This window comes from Dunckerocampus dactyliophorus, chromosome 11 (genome assembly GCF_027744805.1).
Source record: "Dunckerocampus dactyliophorus isolate RoL2022-P2 chromosome 11, RoL_Ddac_1.1, whole genome shotgun sequence".
NCBI classification, from domain to species: Eukaryota; Metazoa; Chordata; class Actinopteri; order Syngnathiformes; family Syngnathidae; genus Dunckerocampus; species Dunckerocampus dactyliophorus.
The window spans coordinates 11,303,605-11,324,651 of NC_072829.1; the positions used below are offsets into that span (position 1 = coordinate 11,303,605).

At 38.1% G+C, this 21,047-nt stretch overlaps 2 protein-coding genes and 1 non-coding gene across 7 annotated transcripts in view; 1 reads left to right on the plus strand and 2 right to left on the minus strand.

Annotated features, from left to right (window-relative positions):
• Window positions 1–5,944, minus strand: part of xkrx (XK related X-linked) — a 22,083-nt gene extending 16,139 nt beyond the window's left edge. Inside the window, exon 1 of the mRNA XM_054791359.1 lies at window positions 5,199–5,944. Within this exon, the coding sequence (XP_054647334.1) occupies window positions 5,199–5,527 (329 nt within the window). The 5' untranslated portion in view covers window positions 5,528–5,944. The remainder of the gene's footprint in view (window positions 1–5,198) is intronic.
• On the plus strand, window positions 5,301–20,145 carry arl13a (ADP-ribosylation factor-like 13A). 5 transcript variants are annotated; one of them, XM_054791361.1, is made up of 10 exons: window positions 5,301–5,563; window positions 14,197–14,313; window positions 14,443–14,513; window positions 14,862–15,114; window positions 16,084–16,189; window positions 16,294–16,493; window positions 18,174–18,282; window positions 18,346–18,619; window positions 18,710–18,817; window positions 19,814–20,145. In XM_054791361.1, the coding sequence occupies exons 2-10, from the start codon at window positions 14,255–14,257 to the stop codon at window positions 19,891–19,893; spliced, it is 1,260 nt and encodes a 419-aa protein (XP_054647336.1). In that variant the 5' UTR covers window positions 5,301–5,563; window positions 14,197–14,254; the 3' UTR covers window positions 19,894–20,145. The 5 variants fall into 5 exon arrangements, with proteins under 5 accessions (XP_054647336.1, XP_054647339.1, XP_054647337.1 ...); XM_054791362.1 differs by lacking the exon at window positions 5,301–5,563 and adding an exon at window positions 6,416–6,434; XM_054791360.1 differs by lacking the exon at window positions 5,301–5,563 and adding an exon at window positions 10,309–10,413.
• Window positions 15,390–15,524, minus strand: LOC129190470 (U6atac minor spliceosomal RNA). Its single transcript, XR_008573043.1, has one exon. It is a non-coding gene; the product is annotated as a U6atac minor spliceosomal RNA (small nuclear RNA).
• Window positions 20,146–21,047: the final 902 nt, after the last annotated feature.

The window sequence follows — 21,047 nt, forward strand, 5'->3', positions numbered from 1 at the left end:
AAAGATGACACTGGACACAAAATTCGCACAAATCCACAACCAATACAGCCACTATGCTGTCATCAATTTAAAAAGACGACCACAATTTTCCCTCAGGTTCTCCAGTCAAGACAGTGCATGAAATGCAGATTGCTTCTATGACCTCAAGATGAATGAAAAAGAAGATGCAGAATTTGTACACAAATCCACAACCAAATAGAGATGCCATGCTGGTATCAAACGACCAAAATGTTCTCTCAAAGTACCTCATGAGAGCTCAGCATCAGACCAGACCTTTTTTTTTTTTAACTTTCTAACTTTTACACATTTGACAGTTAATGTAAAAAGATAGATATGTAGAATAGATGTCTTCATCTGAAAACATACTATCTACTTAGAGTGACTTATTTTTACACTTTACACTAGAGTTTGACCTCAATTTCAGCGATTTCTTATGGGAATATCTCAGGGAGCGGATTGTGTGACGACTGTGTTAAAAATCCTAACAAGTACATCATGTGGGAGGAGATGTATTTATATTTGCTATGTGGCATTCTGTTATTTCCATCTGGAGTAGCATTCTGTCCACAATGGCAGCGTAATGAACATAACAGGCAAACTGTTGTGTGATAAAGAATAGGGGTGTCACAAGACATTCAGTTCACGAGATGAGACGATGCACGAGATTGGGTCTACGAGAATGAGATGAGACAAGATTTTAACATTACTTAAAAAAAAAAAAAAGTACAATAATAAAAAAGAAAATATATTGTGATCTACTAATTGCATTCCCTTGCATTGCTCCTCATGAGGATACACTCTTCTGCTCTCAGGGTGTATGTTACAGCCCCCCCCCTCCAGACAAAAACACTGTATGACTTAATTATCTTAAATGTTGTTGTGTCAATATACATGACTTTGAATACATGTGGGAGTATTATCTTAAAGGGATAGTTAGTATTTTTTGACATGAAGTTGTATGACATCCCCATCAGCACTGTAGTCTTACTTAGTCTCGTAGTCTCATGTGAATGTGACAAAGACACTCGCATCTTCTTCCGCTGTGGAACACATACGTAAACAAGATGGCCACGGCGTAGATGAGAGCGTCTTTGTCACATTCACATGAACACACAGGCGACAGTGCGCAGGAATACGGTGAGACACAAATATAACGCAGAGCGTTTTTGTGAGGTCTGATTTTTTTGAGAAGGCATTTTTGTGATGCAAATGTATTAATCTTTTGAACGCATATTGTTTTGAAAAGCCAAACTCTTTACTTAATTGCACCAAGCAACTAAGCAGAACTACGTTCTTCATCACGGAAATCTGACCAGAACCAGATTTAGGAGACCAAGTGGGGGGTAAGTCTCTGATATTGGACTACAATACTGATGGGGATGTCATACAACTTCATGTCAAAAAATCCAAACTATCCCTTTAAATGATTTAGTTCTGTTTGGTTACAATTTACACCAGGGGTGGCCATTACGTCGATCGCGAGCTACCGGTAGATCGCCAAGGTAGTTTGGGTCGATCCACTGATCTGTATAATATATCTAGATAGCTCATTGGCGATGACTTGTGAAGCCACACGGCCGCCATATTGCTACTCGCAAGAAACACTTCTCGACAAGCTTTTGCATCAGTGGTGAACTTCTTTTATTAATTCGGATTGGACACAAATTTTGCCTTAAGATGCCTGCATGTGCAGCTATTAACCGCACAAATCGCCAGTTCAAAGTCTGTGGACGAACATTTCACCTGTAAGTATGATCGAAATGTAGATTTTTGATTGATAATTTAGGGGTTTTGCACTGTCGATCTCTCAGATATTTTCGATCGTGTAAAATTCCTCTGATTAAATCTATGTCCAGAATTGATACGTTTATATAGCTCTCTAATAGCTAAGAGGAAATTTACGTACTTTTTTGTTATATCATGATACAGTATATGTATTTTTTTCAGGGATGAAGGTTGCGTTACTTGAAGGAATGGGAGAATCTCAGTGCTTCCATGATGCTTACCAGGCATTGTATACAGTGCAGTTAGCAAGCCAGTTTGCATACAATTGACCCGGCATGACCCTTCATTTGGATAAACAACAATTTTTTTTTTTTTGCTGCTGAAGGACTGACGTAAAAGGATTCATTCATATGATATGTTCTGGAAAATAACATTACTGAACATGCATACGGTATGTTTGAGATTGCAAACAACGTACTGTCTTACCCAAAACATATGGTTTTGTTTCAGTGTTGTTGTTTTTCCTGTGTGTGGGGGTGTATGTGTTTATGGTTATTACACATTATGGTTATCACATATTATTCCTGTGGTTTTTGTTAAAATATATTTCTATATCAGAAAAGAGGTTATTTCTATTTCATAACACAAACCAAAAAATCAGCAAAATGTTAAATGATTTTAAAACGTGTCCAAAGACGAGAGCATAGTGAATTGTATGAAAGTAAGAAAAAAAAAGTAAAGAATCATGACCATGGATTTTAGTGGAAAAAAGGGATGGGACATGCAGTTAAAATTAAAATCTTTCTAGAGGAGTAAAACTATGCATTGCTATAGGGGAGTGCTGAGCCAGGCTGCAGAGTAGAATTTTGTCCCAAAGGCAATGAGAATTGGAAGGGGAAAAAGTACATTTAATATAGCCAAAGATAGAGAATAACGTATCAAATCGTTTTTAAGGGACGAAGGTTGCGTTACTTGAAAGAATGGGAGAATCTCCCCGCTTTTTAATTTAAAATATAGATGTTCTGCGAGCCTCTTCATCTGCTTTGTACACTATGTACGCTGTGCCAATGTTGTCGAGATGTGAGTGGTAAGATGGCATCTCTTTGGCTTCAGCGGCTTGCACGGGCGGGTGCGACGTATGAGCTATCCAGATATATTATACAGATCAGAGGGTCGATCGCATAAACGTCACTTTGTAGTTGTCACATGACATCAGTCAGCTGACATTAAGCTCCCCTCCTGATTCACGCTCGCAGCGTTTCAAGCTACACATGAAAATGCAACTTTCATCTTCATTATTCTGATTATGGATGAACTAACTCTGCGCTAAGATGTCTATATCTATGACAAAAGTTATCTGTTCACTTGTAGCGGCTAGAAGAAAAAAAAGTGTATTGTTTACTGGCTTTGCTTGGCGTCATGAACTCTACTACAGAAATCAGTGTTTTCTTCACGTTGGCTTCTTAAACTATTATTTCATGATGAAATTAAAAATGTGCCCTTTTCAATATGTTCCCTTGACTTCGGCTGCATTGTCTTTTGCATCATCATTTTAAATTCTTGTCTATGGGTAATGTTTGATAGCAAATGCTAACTGGATGTAATACATGAAGTGTGTGCCCTAATGAACGTTACATAGCTAATGTGACTGATATATTACCAGTACTCAGGTTATGTACACAACTATTTAGGAGTTATGTGTAATTATCTTTATTTCCATATTGAATATAATTATGACATCAACTACTTTGATTACCTGTAAACGTTGAAAATGTGAATGTGAAATACTAATCATTAATATTTACAATAGAATTTCAGAGTTTACTGGTTACATTTTGTATATGTTATATGTTTTATAGAAAGAGGTAGATCATTTTGGCTTGTACTTGCATGCTGAGAAAGTGCGAGCACTCCTGATATAACATGTATAACGTACATAAATACCTACTCATATTTTTTAAATAAATATAGTAAATATATATATACTTTTTATATTTATAGTAGGAGGTAGATCTTTGGGACTTGGTCATTCTCGCAGGCTAAAAAAGTGTGAGCACCCCTATTTATACAGTACTTGTGGTATATCAGCTTTGATCCAGCATGGGTTTATAATCTAGTGTCACTATGGTAACAATAAGCAACTTAGTGATTTGAGGATGCAACTTAATGATGAAGGAAAAAAGCACTGACAATGCTATATCCCACATTTATCTTAAAGGGGACCTATTATACTAATTTTCAGGCCTTTGTATAGAGTTCTGGACACCTATAGAGCAGCTACACACAATAACCCGCACAGAACGCTTTCTAGATCTTCCAGACTCTGCACCTCTTCCTGTGGTGTTTCCTGCCTCCCGCCCAAACAGTCTGTGTAATTTACGCTACCCCCGGCTCTCCTCCAAGTACGCCTCCCGCTGAGCCCACTCCACTGTGATTGGTCACACTCCCAAGCGCTCCTGAGGACGTCCGGACAGCTGCCGAAGCCCTTTTGTCTGATTTCTTACAAAAAAATAAACACAGGATATGTATAAATTGCTCAGCTTGCTCTTCTGACTCTTCAACCCGACCAGGTAACGTTGGAAAGACGTCGGACTTCAGAAACAGTTTGGCGGATTAGTCCAGCTTCGTACTGGCCCATGTTCACAAAACAGTCCCGTGTGAAGTGGGACTGAAGTAGGATGAGCATATTTTCTCTCGCTGGCCGAGAATCATCAACTCCAACCACTTTTGCCTGATGCTTGCCTCTTTAGGTACACCCAAACAAACATTTCCTTGGAGCCACTGCTCGACGTGCTAACACCGTGAACAGAGCAGGGGTGCTGAGGATGGCAATATAAAGAAGTCCAGGTTGCATTGACGGCAATGGAACTAAGTGTTAAAAAAAACTCTGTAAAAAAGAGTGTGCAGCGCCGACCAAAACTGCTTTCAGGTCTCACTTCCAAATGCGCAAACCTCATTAACTGACGCGTTGGCATCGTTTAACAGAAGAATACAACATTGGAACAACATTTATAGGTCAGAAAAGAGGAAAAGCATAATAAGTCCCCTTTAACATAAACTAATGTGATCCTTTGTTCATATTTAAATTGACACTACTGGCTTATTTTTACGTTTAATAGTTGGCCAGATTATGGTGCTATTTTTTAGCGTTCACAGCATGCTTTCAGTTTTTTGATGTTATGCAAACATACAATACTAGACTTTTATAAAGGTGAAAGTATTGAACAAATATAATTGTTATTTAATTATCAAATTGAAATGATTAAAGTGGCAAAACTATTAATCTATGAGTTTATACATCGTTTTTTGGTAAGCTAACTTTTTTGTCATTGGGGTCAAAGGTGTGCATTGGATCACTTAAGGGTTAAATATCTTGAATTAGTTTAAAAAATGCCTATGAATTGATTATAATAATTATATTTAATATGTATTTAATATAATTTTTAATTTAATATTTATTAGGGTTCACATACCTGATGACGGGCCCCAGCAGCAGCAGGTGCAGGAGGAGGACCAGCGGCCTGTCCCTGCCCACGTCCCTGTGAATGAAGATGAGCGTCATCTGGATGAGGACGGCGGGCACCAGCATGAAGGTGATGGTGAAGCCCAGCCAGTGGACGTCGTCGGTGCGACTGTATCCTCCGCAGAGCACGGCGGCGTTGAGAAACTCGGCGCAGTAGAGCACCGTGGCGAGCACCACACTCAACGGAGGACGCACTCGGCTCGGATTGACCACCAGCATGACGCCGCTCTCTGCCACTGAGGCGTCCGTGTAGGAGATCTCCCTTTCCCGCTCCTCCATGACGAGTCGACGGGAATCCACTTGTTAGACTCCGAGGTGAGCCATACGTTTAAAACCTAACCTGCCACCATTGTCGTTCGAACTTTTCCTCCTTTTCCTTAAAAGTTTGCGACAGGGTTACAAAGTTTGCGACAGTATCATCCAGTGGAAACGCCTTGCGGTAGTCCCCTGGCGTCGGCGTGCAAGTTCCGCCTTGTCACGTCGTCAAGTTAATCATCGTTAACGAGCCGGGTCCGCGCACTTGTTTTCTTCACTGGGGAAAAAAAATCCAACCCAAAATACGAACGTCTCGTGCACATGACCGTAGCTTTGTGGTGGTTGGGATGATACAGTGTATGCATGCATGCGTGTGTGTGGTTTTGTTTCCAGCTGTCTCATGCACTGTCTGTGTGTATAAAAGTAGCGTCAAGCTCAAAACAGAAACGGAAGCGAAGAGTGAAGCCATCCAAAATAAGAGCTAAAACATCCGGTTCATTCCCAGTCTTTGCATACACGCAGCAAAGGCCTTATGCAGAAAAATGAAAGGGGGCCATTGTGATATTTTTAATTTGTAAAAAAGAAAAAAGCTTGGATCCAGTATGCTGAGAAATTATATAGATTTAACAAAAAGTCTAAATGCTCCCATTTTTGCTCCCATTTTGAGCTGAACACAGACCTAAAACGTGTTATCGCTCCCTCGCTAGATTGACTTTTTTCAGAAGTTAATTATTGCTGTTTTGTTTTAGACTATGGTCTATCAGTCAAAACATATTGAAATGCAAGTGATATGTGGTATTCTGGCCACTAGGCAGCAGTAATGTCACATGAATGAGGCATCCATCCTTATTACATGACCCTACCTTGCACTCGATGTAGCCAGCCATGGATGCAGAGTGAAAAAAGCTTCCTCCCATTCCATATGGACGTGGTAAGTTTGTGGCTTTTTACTTTGTCCTTCTTCTCCACTTTGTTTGAAACCCTTTTAGTTGAGAAGAAATTAATTTGAGGCTAATTGGTTAGCTCGCTAGCTTGCTAGCTAGCGGCTCTCTAGAGTCCCTGTGGCACCGTCGATTGTTTGATGGCTTTGTTTTGTGTCCTGAACTCCACTACAGAAATCAGTGTTTTCTACACATCCGCTTCTTAAACTAGTATTTCATGATGAAATAGAAAATGTGCCCATTGCTAAAACCTTTTCAATATGAATGGAATGGAATGCCTTGACTTCGGCTGCATTGTCTTTTACATAATAATTTTAAATTCTTGTATATCGCTAATGTCTGATAGCAAATGCAAACTGGATGTAATACATGAACTGTGTGTCCTAGTGAACGTTACGTAGCTATTTTGACTGACATATTGCCAGTACTCAGGTTATGTACACAACTATTGAGGAATCATGTATAATTATCTTTATTGCCATATTTAATATAATTATGATTACCTGTAAACTTTGGAAAATATGAATGTGAAATACTAATCATTAATATTTACAATAGTATTTCAAAGTTTACTGGTTAGATTTTATATATGTTATATGTTTAATAGAAAGAGGTAGATCATTTTGACTTGCATGCTGAAAAAGTGCATGCATCCCTGATATACAGTACATGTATAACGTACATAAATACGTACTCATATTTTTTAAATATAAATATAGTAAATATATATATATTTATATATATTTTCTATATTTAGAATAGGAGGTAGATCTTTGGGACTTGGTCATTTTAAAAGTAGCTTGCAGGCTGAAAAAATGTGAGCACCCCTGCTGTAGCATAATAGTTTTATTAATCCGGTGTAAACAGTGAATAATAGGAGTGTGGTTGCTGACTATAGGGGTGTTATTTCATGTCTACAGGGCTCTAATAATGTTAAAAACCGTTAGAAAGTCATAGACAGGTTTTCTATGCTCTAATTCTGAAAATATTAAATTTATTAACCTTGAATCCTAATTCATTTATCGCGGTTGGCTCTGGAACCAATTAACCGTTATAAACGAGGGACAACTGTATAGGGGTGCCGCACTTTGACCACCCCTGGATTAAGGTATTACTCGTCTATTCTTGAACCGCTGCACGCAAAAGGGTGAAAATTTGTTAAAACATGCACACCTACTTTATTGCCTGTGCTATTATAGTAATATTATAAAGCAAACATTTGTTTAAATTAAATGCATGTAAAAGCCCAGTTTATTGTTTACTGAATGCCACTTTTTGCCTTGAAAGAAAAATGTGCATTTTGGAAGAAACCTCTCCAATGAAGATCTATTAAGATCCCGCTAGTTTCTGACAGCTCCACACAAGATGATACCTTTACATTTAGCCATCTCGATGTGGAGAGTATAGAAAATGACTTGCAGATGCATTGTCACGTGATTTTTGCTCAACCAGAAGTGGGTGAGTGTTGTGATATATCATCGTCTTGTCAGTACAGTTGCATCACTCACTGCCAAGCACACACTGTAGCTTAACCGTGGGATACATTTAGCGTTTAGAGTTCAGTTACTTTGCACTTCCATTTTTATTTTTCCACCCACTGGGACTCACTTGTCACATTGGGAGCTGCATTTAGGCTAGAGAGTGAAGCAAAAACAAACACTGCATCATCACACAACCTAATCTATTCCGCTTAATAGGTGTGATGCATGTCCTGTTTTTTTTTGTGTTATATTACCCAAGAAGTAACTACTCTTTACACTTGCATGACAGTTACAAATGTTAAAAAGTTACTTAAAACACTGCCTCTAGTAGTAATAAAGGTTCTTTGAAGGTGATAGTTTTGACTGGAACATATTCTTTTGATTTCCATTGTTTCCTATGAGAAAAAGTACATTAGACTTCTGAGGTATTGCTGTATTTCAGCTATAAAGCTATACAAAATGCACAGGTATGCTGATAACACTGCTGCTTATCTGCAGCTTGCCTCTCATTAAGAGACCAAAAGAAATTTGGATATTTTTCCTTCCCAGAGCTCACCCCGTAACATGCTATCTACTTCCTGTCAGATTTGATCTCAGACAGCACAAATGAAGCCTCATCATTACTAATGCATGTGTTTGCTGTGGGTCACTGACTCCAGACTGCAGAGGTTGTGTGCTCTGGAGGGCCTTGTGGGAGGGAGTGGAAGATGGAAATCTCATTATGAAGCAAGCAGGCAGTGTCTGTGTACGTGCGTGCGCCAAACCTTTGTTTTAATCTTTGCAAAAGAGCGTGAGGTTGGGAAATCAGTCAACTGTCAAGGGGTCTCTGAAACATGTTTGGTATGTGGAGCAAAAGGGGGTGTGGTGGTTTGCCTGGTATGCTTGACCTCAGCTGTTTTGGCCCTGTGTGTATCTGCATACGTGTGCCGGCTCAGCAGTGGGGGCGGTACCTGAATGGACATTAGTGTAATGACTTAATGAGATAGAGCCTGCACACAAACATGCATCCACGTCTCTACAGGCTGCCTATCAAAATTTATAGCATAATTAGGAGCTCTCCTTCCTGCAGCAGCAAATCCATGTTTGGTGTTTAGTATGAATAATATGGCCTTTAATGCATGTGGAGTTCATTGCACATCATAGCAGACATTGATGGCAAAAATAGAGCGTGTGATTATGACGCCGTCTGGTGGTGGCATCCGGGTAGGCGTCTAATGGCATAATTATGTTCATAATAACATTACATAACAAGTTGATCCTCCCCTGACAAATGAATGGCAGGTGTACATAAATCAAAATAAAGTCAGATAAGGACATTAACCTGCTTTAATTAAACCATCAAGTAAAGGAAGAAAAAAAGTGCAGTTACTTTGTTGAAGTTTGACCTAAGTACTGAGCGTAAGTAAAAGGACAGGCTTAAAAAGCTACTCAAGTAAAAGTACAAAAATAACGTGTTACACTAATGGGAGTAAATGCAGTTTTTGTCATTGCAAATAATTTAAAATGAATAGTTTACAGTTCTTTTAGTATACATTTTTATTTATTTCCTAACAATAATGTAATATTTATTTATTTTAAATTATAATTCCTTAATTTATTTTGTATTTTGATTAAAATTCAGTTTTAATGTTTGGTTTTTACTTTTAAAAAAATGATTTGTTTTTTTTTTATATATAAACTTGGCATAAATGGTGTTTTCCCTTTTCTAAAAATTATTTTAGAAATGGAAATGCTTTTTTAACAACAAAAAAAACACACCAATAATTGATGTCATGACTTCTTTTGACAGCCAAGTACAGTGTGGAGCCTGAATCAACAGTGCCTCTGCTGGTTGGAGTCAAGTAGTGCACTTGTCGTAACAACAAATCAATTGATTTTTATGCCCATTGCTTATTTATTTAACTTTATTACTGTGAATCAAAATGATAGGTGTCTCTAGTACATTCATCAAAAACAGTGTAGCCTGTGTGTGCACTACCTATTTTCATCCAGCAGAGGTGCTGTTGGTTCAATTTCAGTTAGTTTATTGTCGAAAAACGCCCAACATAACAAAATGTCAACATGAACAAGACTTAATCAAACAAGTACAATAAGTGTCTATTGTTTAGAAAGCCTGCCGTGTACAGAGTTATGTGTCACATGGGCGTCATCAAGGTGATGCCATTTAAAGCGCAGCCTAAATCCGCAAAATGCAACATGGCACCACTCTCCGACATCACAGATCGTCGTCATCCTGTGAAACTCATTTGTTGTTTGTTGGAAGGATCGAGTCCAGTTAAAGAAGAAAAGCATATCATCCAATGAACACAGCTAATGACACTCAGGTGTCTCCAGGATTGGCTGAAAGAGGAAAACACACCGAGCACCTCCCACATGGGGTGAGCGACGGCTTAGCATGAGCCTGATTAAGCGTTGTGGCAGGTGCGTGCACCATGTTGGTGGAGACGTATACCCCCTCAAACTGATGCATGGACATAGATCTTCTTCTGTGAGTAAAAGATTTTCAATCATTAGATGTCTTAGAACGGCCACCATTCACTGATGCATGGCTGGAGTCTACTATAGTACGGTAGTAGTAGTATAGTATCAAGCTATGAATTTAACATTATGTCCATTATAGTGGTGTAGTATGTACGTCACACTGAGAGCTGTTTTGAATATTTTGGCCCTCATGTACTGTAGCTAACTCAGGTAACCACTCTCGAAAACCACACAACAAAACAATATAAAGCCATTAAATAATCAAATCAATGCAATAAAAGATACAATTACCAATAAATAATGTATTAAAAATACTTTTAAAATATTTAGAATGTAATAATTGCCATTATTATGGCTGTGGATTCTATATGTAGAATTGCTCTGCATTTAATGACTATTTCTCATCGAGCTCTACAGCGAACCTTGGTTTTCGTAGGCCTTTTGTGGTATTCGGTTTTCAACGAAAAATATGTTTGGCTTTTCAAACTCTGTCTCGGTTATTATGTGTCCAAAGAGTTCCCAAACAAAGCATGTGTATCTGTGGAGAATGGATAGTGGCTCTTTTAGAGTATAGTGGACACTATAGATAGATTTCGGACAGGGACTCCTTTAATCATCTTTATTATGTTTGTATGTGTTCATGGAATGAACACAAAACGATGAATAACCCTGTTTTTTTCTCCTTTCTTCCTCTCTTAGAGCTCAGTAAAGTATCTATCTAATAAGCACTGTGCGCCCTGCGCTAATGAGGCATTCAAGTGCCCTGTGTATTTCTATGTGAGACAGTCTGTGCTTTTTTCATGTATTACCGCAGCAAAATAACCCACTGTGACGCCAAAGAAAGTTGCAAGTGTCAGAACTTTGATAAAGAAGGCGAGAAACGCTATTGAAATGAAGAAATAACTCAGTAGCAAAGTATGACGGTCGCCTTGTCATATAAAGGTGCATAGTCAACATAGGTTGCAAAGGGAACGCTTTATGGGAAACACATAACAGAAAGGGAGCCGGGCCAGTGTGTGTAATGATGATTGTATCTGCTGCTGAAGTTTAAGTAAGCAAGTATACTGCTCCGATTGGATTGTCCACTACTTAAAGTTAACTTTGTAGCTTTATAGCAATCTAATTTATGTTATTTATTATGTATTGTGTAAAACTAAGACATGAATACCATCAAATTAAAAGCACAAAATGAATGCCGACCCACCATCCACCAGTTCAAGTTCCAGCCAAGTTTTTCCAGAAAGATTATTACATCACTGTTTGACGTGTGTGGTAAAAGGCAGTGTGCTAGCATGAATTAACTTGAAAAATAACACAAAAAAATAACAAACAAATATGCACATTAGCACTCAATAAGTCATTAAAACTTACCTTTTTGCATTCCCACATAGTATCAGCATTTGACACCAAATATGAGGTGAAAGAAAAATGGTAAAAATCCAGTAGTAGTCTATCTGTGCGGCATGAGATAAAGTTAGCACACGCACAATGGACATGCGTCAAGTGAGACGGATGTAACAGAGAGAATCCGGTCACTTTTCAAAATAAAACCTAAACAAAAAAATAATGGAAATTATTTCTTCTTTCTGTGCGGCGGGTACCAAATGACCAAATGCCCGGGGGTTGGGGGCCACTGCACTACACAACAGAAAAAATATTGCTATTTTGTCATAAAATAATACAATTGTACAATAATACAACAAAAATAGTAAAAACAGTTCTAATAAATTATATAATAATAACGAACTATAAAAACAATGTAAGCGGACACCTGGACAGAATTTTCTGGTAATTTCTTTTTTTTTTTTAAATACAGGTCTGATTATGCAGAAGCACAATTATAGGCTTGTATTAATAAATTAATGACATTTCAAGCTTATTTGGATTCATTTAAAGCTTTATTTGCTTTTTAAAAAACATCAGATACCTCTAAATGAATGCAGATCGCACAAGAAGCAGTGTTTTATAATATACACTCCTGATCAAAATCTTAAAACCAGTTGAAAAATTGCTAGAATTTGCATTTTGCACATTGGGATCTTAATGAGGTTTTAAGTAGAGCTACAATATGCAAAAGCAAGAAGGGGGACTGAGACAAAAAGCATTTTGAAAAAGTAATTTATTGAAAATAACAATTAAACTGAAATAGGCTTTTTATCAGCTGATCAAAAGTTTAAGACCACAGGCTATAAAAGCCAAAATCTGCTCAAAATGTTCATTTTCTGTCAGGCATTCACACTGTCATGCCCTCCTGATGTCTAAAGCTAAGAAGCTTTCTCTTTTTGAACGTGGTTGGATTGTGGAGCTGCATAAGCAAGGCCTCTCGCAGCGTGCCATTGCTACTGAGGTTGGGCGCAGTAAATCAGTCATCAGTCAACAAAAACAAATTCAAAGACCTCGTCTCCTTCAACGCCACAAAACTGCCCGTTTAGACTTTGCCAGGGAGCATCAAACACAGGAACAACATTGAAAGGTGGAAAAAAGTTTTACTCTCTGATGAGAAAAATGTAACCTTGACCGTCCAGATGGCTTCCAACGTTACTGGCATGACAAGGAGATCCCACCTGAGATGTTTTCTACCCGGCACAGTGGGGGAGGGGCCATCATCATCTGGGGTGCTTTTTCATTCAGTGGAACACCGGAGCTTCAGGTGGTGCAGGGTCGTCATACGGCGGCTGCTTACGTGCAGATGTTGCAGCGGGCATCCCTCATGACTGAGGGCCCTCGTCTGTGTGGTAACAGCTGGCTTTTTCAACAAGACAACGCTGCAGTTCACAATGCTCGCACCAGGGAGAATAACATCACTCTTTTGGACCATCCTGCATGTTCCCCTCATTTAAATCCCATAGAGAACATTTGGGGATGGATGGCAAGGGAAGTTTATAAAAATGGCCATCAGTTCCAGACATATTGTAGCTCTACTTAAAACCTCATTAAGATCCCAATGTGCAAAATGCAAATTCTAGCAATTTTTCAACTGGTTTTAAGATTTTGATCAGGAGTGTATTATAATATGTTACTGTATAATACTGTATATATTTCGTACTTTTTCTCATTCAGTAGTCTGTTGACCTCGCTAGAAAACTGATATATGGGTCAGCTTGTTCAGAACACCGGAAAAGCAGGCTGTTGTAGACTGGCTTGAGCAGATTACACACAGGCTGAACAGATGCATTGGAGTGAAAGATCCGGGGGGGGGACGGTGGGGCAGTGGGTCTGGGCGCGCAGACCTCAGACACCTGCTGTGTGTATACTACATGACCGTATGGACCTAAAATACTCTTGTGTCTCCTAACATTTTATTATACTTGAAATTGATGTAAATGTTTCATTTTTAGGTATTAAATAAAATCCCACTTGTTCTTAAAATCCAGGACTTTTTCCATCTTAATATAATTTTTAAAGCACATTCTAAAATGTTTAAACTTGTTACTATTATTTAAAAAATAAAAATAAAAACTGCCATTTTACTGAGTGTTGTTCTGGGTGGATATAGTGTTTATAATATTCTGGACATTTAAATGTGATGCCCAGGTTTATTTATTTTATTCATTTTTTACAGTTATTTTTTCATTTTGCTGGTAAGAGGTCATGACTTTTTACATCGTCGTGTATAATTTTTAAACTTATTTTTTCTTCAAGTAAAAGTTTTAATATAATTCTAGATATGTTTCAGGTATTATTTTTATTTTACTCGCTGCAGGAAAAAAAAACTTGTTTAGTTGTAAATGATAGCATTTTTTTTGTGGACATTATACACGGAACTAAATGAATGATCTTGTTTCGCTAGGTATCGCTTGCAGAGAAAATGGTGGCCGCTGTGCACACCTTGCTCACCTCACGACAACATGTTCAACCTGATGAGCAACTGCTGCACTTGGTTCTCCAAAATCCAGGAGCCAATCAGGTATGATGCGTGATTATACAAGAGGTGTATATAAAATGCGCACTGTAACAGGAGCATCATGCATGATTTCCGGTCATTTTTGAAGTGTTTTGATTGGCTTTTAATGCTGAAAATGTTGCATATTTGTAGGCGAGTGACCATTCTTGTGGTTGGTCTTGACAAAGCAGGAAAGACGTCCTCCATTCGAGGGATGCTCAGAGGTATCAAACAATGACTGTCACTGTGACATACAGTAACTGTATCTACAATATTTCCTCATAATGTGACTCGACTGCAAAGGATACCAGGCATTTATTCGGGGTCAGGCAGACAGTATATTAGGCTGTTTGTGGTGGAAAGATGTTTACTGCAACACATGGCGGTATCAGTTATTACAAACCCATCGTGGCACCAACTGTTATTATTGCAGGTATAAAAAGGACTCTATTGGGGTTGGGCATCCATGACAGCTTAGGCCATTATTTGGGGAAATACTATCGATCTTCCTGACGATCTTCCTGTTTTGGAAATACTGAGTTAACACGTACTTCCTTGTCCCCCCCCTCTAGTCCCCCACGCTATGGAAGGAGGCCCCACCCAGGGCTGTGTAAGGAATGAGTTGAGAGTGGAAAACTACTTTGTCACCCTGCTGGATGTTGGGGGGTCAGCTGAGTCGCAGGGGGCCTGGAGGGACTTCTACGGAGAAGCGCATGGGATCATCTTTGTGGTAGACTCCTGTGACCGAGCCAGGATGAAGGAGGTCAAAGAGGTCCTGGCTGACCTGCTCAAGCAACCTAGAGTTGCAGGGAAACCCATCCTGGTGTAAGTAAATGCTGTAGGGTACTCAACTTCTTCGGTCAGTGGTAATGAACATAATGTTGTTAACACTGCCCTCTAGTGGCTGGCTCCTGTACTTGCGTAATGACTGACTGACTACTTTTGACACAGATTTGTAGGTTATTTGTAGGTTTGAGATCATCATGAGGAATATACTGTGTTGCAAGAAGAGGCATGACAATATATTAGTGTATAATTATATATTACCTTTTAATTAAATCTATTTGCCTTTTTTGTCATGTATGAGCGATGGAAAGATAAGATATGCCTTTTATTAGTCCCACAAGGGGAAATTCCAGATTAAAGCCTGGTTAGAGATGGCACGAAGTAGGTGGCCACAAGCGCCATTCCATCCTTGTCAAGGGAGTGGAACCTTCTCTCCTCTCATACAACAACCGAAGTGGTCAGAGTGAATTTATTTGCCACATATTTTAATGGATGCTTAAGTATTATTATGTATTTATTTACTATAAATAAATGAATTTATTGATGTATGTGTTTATTAATATGTTGTAGAAACGTTTATTATATTTTATGTATGTATTATTTTATATACTGTACAGTACAGTACTTATTTTTATTTTATTCTGATGATTCTTTCATTCCTATATTTCTCATCTTTGATGATTAATAATAATAATAATCCTTATATTATTATCATCATTATCACTTATTAATACTACAAATTAATAATAATGCTAAATATTATTTCTTAATTAATAATTATTATTATAAAATTATTATTACATATATTTTTAATATATTATTCATTCAAAATAATGATAAAAAACATTGATAAAGTTACAGTTAAAAGTAGAAGACGAATAATAATGATAAGAATAATAATATATTATTATTATTATATTGATATTATTATTGTTATTATTTATCTTCTACTTTTTAACTTATTTTTTCAACTTTTTTTGTTGTTGTGCATTGTTGTCCTGTTTACAGCTTGGCCAACAAACAAGATAAAATGAACGCCCTCCTGGGAAGTGAGCTGATCGAGATGCTGTCTTTGGAGAAGCTGGTCAACCAGAGTCGCTCTCTGTGCCATATAGTAAGTCTCACACTAACACGAGCCAATACCACATCTTATCATCAGTAAACTACAATAAAGCCATTACTCATGACCCCCATAACACACACACACTCTCCATGCAGGAGCCTTGTTCAGCCTTAATGGACCTACGGCGCTGGTCGGACAGAAAGACGCTACGAGGTCTTCGTTGGCTGCTGCGAGCCATCGGTCTGGATTACCCGGAGCTGTGCACGCGTGTGGCCCAGGACAGCAAGAGGCCTCTGGAACCCCGAGAAAGGAAGGGCAAAGCAGAGAGAATGCGGAGCAAAAACAAGAGTGAACGGTGGGGATGGCAACATTAGGTACACGTGCACATTCTAATGAGATCCAGTGAGGCTCCGTATTGATTGAGAATGTCAGAAAGATAATCATTTAAGAATATGGGAGGAATGTGGGAGGAAACAGGAGTACCCGGAGGTCCCCCCCCCCACACACACACAGAGATGCCCAAACTGAGATTTGAACCCACATCTTCCCGATCTCCTGACTGTGTGGCCAACATGCTAACCACTAAGCCCCGGCAACTTTCTGATGTAGTTTAAAAAAAAAAAAAATAGTGCAGTAGCTGCATTTGAAATATCATGAGTGGTTAGCATCCAGCAGTTTTATCCAACTCAGCATGGGCTTTAAAATGTTGCCACTCAGCTGTTGGTGTGAAACTCATGTATGTAAGTAACACTTGTTTACAATGAACCCATCAGTGCTATTAATGCTGACTGAGCAGTTCTTTTTGGATATTACAACATTGGTTCTGCTGCTGCTGTGTCATGCAATGCACTTGTTCATAAATAACCATATGGTCAAACAGCGATACGTTTTCCTTTCCACTTTCTCATACACTCCAAATCATTATTAAAGTAAAAATAAGTTATTAGGAAGCAATAGCCTCTGTCCAATTATTGCCTGCTTCCAATTAACACCATGTACTGTAGTTTTATTTTAACAAAAGCTGTTGTCATCACACACATATTAGCGTAGAATGCGAGAGATAAAATATCTTGGGCTACCGTGGCACCAAGGGTCCGAGGAAGACGACTACAAAAGGCAGAGTGAACTATTGATCAGGACAGACTCTCTCCTTCTGGTCAGGAGACTGTTGGAGGACAGACATTCTATCTTATTCTGTCTGACATATTTTCAAGACATTCTGTAAATCTTCTACTGGAGTGTCTTTTTCCTGCACATAATTGGAGATTAACAAACACGTTAGGGGAGGTGAAATTTATCATTTAACTAAGTGGTCCTTGTGGCCTTTATTAAGTTGTAGACAATTTCACCTCCAACAGTCCTCATTGCGGTTTAGGTAAATACGTAATTAGAGCATTTACCACTCTACTATTGGGTGTTTTTTGTCCTTTAGGGCCACTATGTTAAAGTAACATTTTTAACTGTCGTAGAAGTGTAGAAGACAGGGGAATCTCTGTCAAAATAAAACCAAAATGAAGTAAAACTTCTAAGCCTTTGATGACACATACTGGAGAGAAGAAAGGAACGTTTTTCCACAGCAATACTCTCACCTGGCGTTTCATTGGTATTTTGGTTTGGTTTGAGTTAAATAAATGTCTGTTGCCAGGCAGAATAAGAACACACGGATTTTTTTTGTTTACGTATGTTCAACATGTTTCCCTGGTCAGTGAAATTAATTCATGTACAGTGTAGAATTGATATTGAATTAATTGTTTAGCTCCTATTTGTACTGAGCAGCCAAACCCTTTGCTAGGTTGCTGTGAGTTCCATTTCTGGTTCTATGGCATCACAAAAAACTGGAACTTAAAAATGTTTTATATATATTAATTAATTATTTGAAGTATAATGAGATAGTTGGGGTAATTGTTAGCTCTTGGACAGCGTCACAAATGAGTGAATGAATTTTTATTACAGCTCTTATATTGGACCTCATTAGATTGTGCACTAAAATATTGAAGTGTGTAACGGTACTAATCCACACGTGTGCAACCTGCAGAATGCGAGCCAGCAAGTCTGACCTCCGCCAGGCTCATAGGACTAAGAACAAAGAGAAGACGACCAAAGGGGAGGGAAAGCTGCAGCCCATTCGAAACATACTGCAAAAGGTAAATAAAGGATATACAGTACATATTACAGTGCCACCATACATGAATACATTGCAATCACAGGAGAACACGTTGAAGAAGCAGCTGAAGAAATCCACCAGGAGGAAGAAAAGCTTGGTTAAAGCCAATGAAGAAGAACAAGCTGAAGAAGCAGCCAATGAGCAGGAGAAAGAGGAGGCTGACGAGGGAGAACACGCACCCGCCGGCCATCCAGAGAAAGCCAGCAGCGCTCTCATCCCCCCTAATAATAAGGGCAGATCTAAACGCAAGGGTAAGGTGAAGGAGGAGACTACGGATGTGCCCGAATCGTCGCAGGACCACAAGAAGCCGCTCAGGGGTAAGAACAGAAAGGCACATTAGGCACACCTGCACAATCTGATGAGATCCAATACAAGAGACGGTACAGATGAGAATGCTGTCTGTGCAGCCAAGAGGAAAAAGAAGAAGGTTGCCAAAGGTAAAAAGAGGAACAAGATCAACACAGAAGGAATGTCAGCAGCTTCTTCTCAGCCTGTTGACCTTTCTGCAACATTTGGTGAGCCTCATCCATCCACATTTTACTTGGGGTGGGCAATACTGTAAATTTTTATATCAATCCAATACCAAGCAAATACAAGGCCAGTATTGCTGATACCAATACTGAAACTGATCCTTGTTCATTTGGGCACTTTTTGAGATCATTGAATGATTTTGTAATTTTGCCTTTTAGTTTGTTGATTGTGATGATAATCAAAATAAAAAATAGGACAAAGATTGTAGGCAAACAAAAAATATATTTTAAGCTATTTGGAAACAATTTAAAATATATAAATACAATATCAGACTGTTATGACCCAGGGGAACATATTTAATGAGGACACGGGAGGCAGGCAAATCAAGTCGTCATGGGCCTGCAGCATACGAAGGCAGCACAAGAAGAGCAGGGAGCAGGAAGACAGCAAAGCACACCTGCACACATTTATATGCTGCAGAGAGGGCAGGGCCGATCAGTTTGCTTTCTGAAAACACAAAGAAAAAAAAGGTAAAGCACACAAAAAAACATGCCCATTCCTAACAAAGACAACGTAAAAATATCAACAAAATAATACAATTAGTCCCATTTACATACAGTATAACTGTTTGAGCAAAATAAAGTCAATAGTGCACAATAACAAAGCAAAAAGTACTACTGGCTCTTATTCAAATGCCTTCACATTTTCCCCACAAAGCTCTCCTGTGTCCAAGCATTTATACTCCCTGTGTTTGTAAACCATCTAAAAATGATCAATAACAATATCAACAATGTTACAATATAAACACAACAAAAAACACACATTTGTGAAAATAAACATAGACAACTGAAAAATATCCGTGTGATACTAATGCTACTTTTGGTATCGATACAATCAATAATATATTGATCTGCCCACCCCTACACCTGCATGAATAGATTCTTTCATAGTACTAATACTAATAAACACAGCGGTTACAATAGGGCCTTCGCACACTCTATACTGTGGTGATAATGATGATGACCATTTGTCCCTGATAGATCTTTACCGAAAAGCCATACTGGCTCTGAAGGAACGTCAGGATCAGAGTCTAAAGGAATGTCAGGATCAGGGACAATGACGGAGAAGTCCACTAGTCACCAAAGGACACAAGAGACATATTTAAATGTACCCTTTATTGTTGGATACTGGACATACCATCATGTAGTGAAGGTACATTTTTAATTCCTAATGATAATCGGTCTAAATGATATGTAAACAAAGCCATATTTTCTGTTTTAGGCAGTATTTTTTATGTGTCCGTTTTCTAAGACCATTGCAACATGTACAACACCTGTAATGCACTAAAGTAAAGAGAACATTTTAAAATGTATAATAAACTCTTTTTTTTTGCCACAACGTGTCTGTATTTTCTAAATATACTGATTTATAATGATTGATACTGATTAAATATACTGAGTGTATATTATGAGTTAGTGGTAGTATATAACCGTCTCTGAATTACATTACTTTGTTACTTTTGAGTTTGTGAATGACATTTTGGCGCCCTCTATGGGTTGTGCTCAAAAAGAATATATATGCTGACGTACATGTAATACAGATATCCGCCAAGTTTTGGAAGTGGACAAATGGCTAAAGACTAATGGATAATGAGTTGAGACAAAGACGTTTAGTTTCATATTTTTCAACCAATCTTGTTAAAATTGTTTAGACATGTGCTTGTCAGTCCCCTAAAGATTTATAGTGATTTGGCTAAACACCCTAAAACAGGGGTGTCCAAAGTTAAAAAAAAAACAGCAGCAGCAAAAATGGGAAAATCAATCAAAAGTCAAAATATTAAGAGAAGAGTTGTAATCTAGCGAGGAAAAAAAGCAATCATTTCACAAGAAGAAAGTAATAGTATGAGGGGAAAAATGTCATTTTAGTAGCATGAAGTTGAAATATTAACGAGGGTCAAAATTCCAAAACTATGAATAATGTTGTAATTTTTGGAAATTTAGGTTGGGGGGAAATTTATAACATGAGGATGAAGTGAAAATATTAGGAGAAGAAAATATACAAGAAGAAAGTTGAAATATTCAGAAAATTATACAAAAAAAACAACCGCAGAAATTTTCCCAGAGTAAAGTCAAAATATTAAGAAAAAAAGTTGTTTTCTAATGAGAAAAAAGTTGCAACTTTACGAGAATAAACTTGTAACATGAGGAAAAATAGAATTTTAGTAAAAATAATAAAAAATGTTTTATTTTATTTTTTTATTTTTACATTTTTTTA

Coding starts and splice junctions, on each gene's coding strand:
- arl13a (XM_054791360.1), top strand. CDS start 10,394: ATGGACATAGATCTTCTTCT. Junction 18,283..18,345: donor TTCGAAACATACTGCAAAAG/GTAAATAAAGGA, acceptor TTGCAATCACAG/GAGAACACGTTGAAGAAGCA. Junction 18,620..18,709: donor CCACAAGAAGCCGCTCAGGG/GTAAGAACAGAA, acceptor CTGTCTGTGCAG/CCAAGAGGAAAAAGAAGAAG.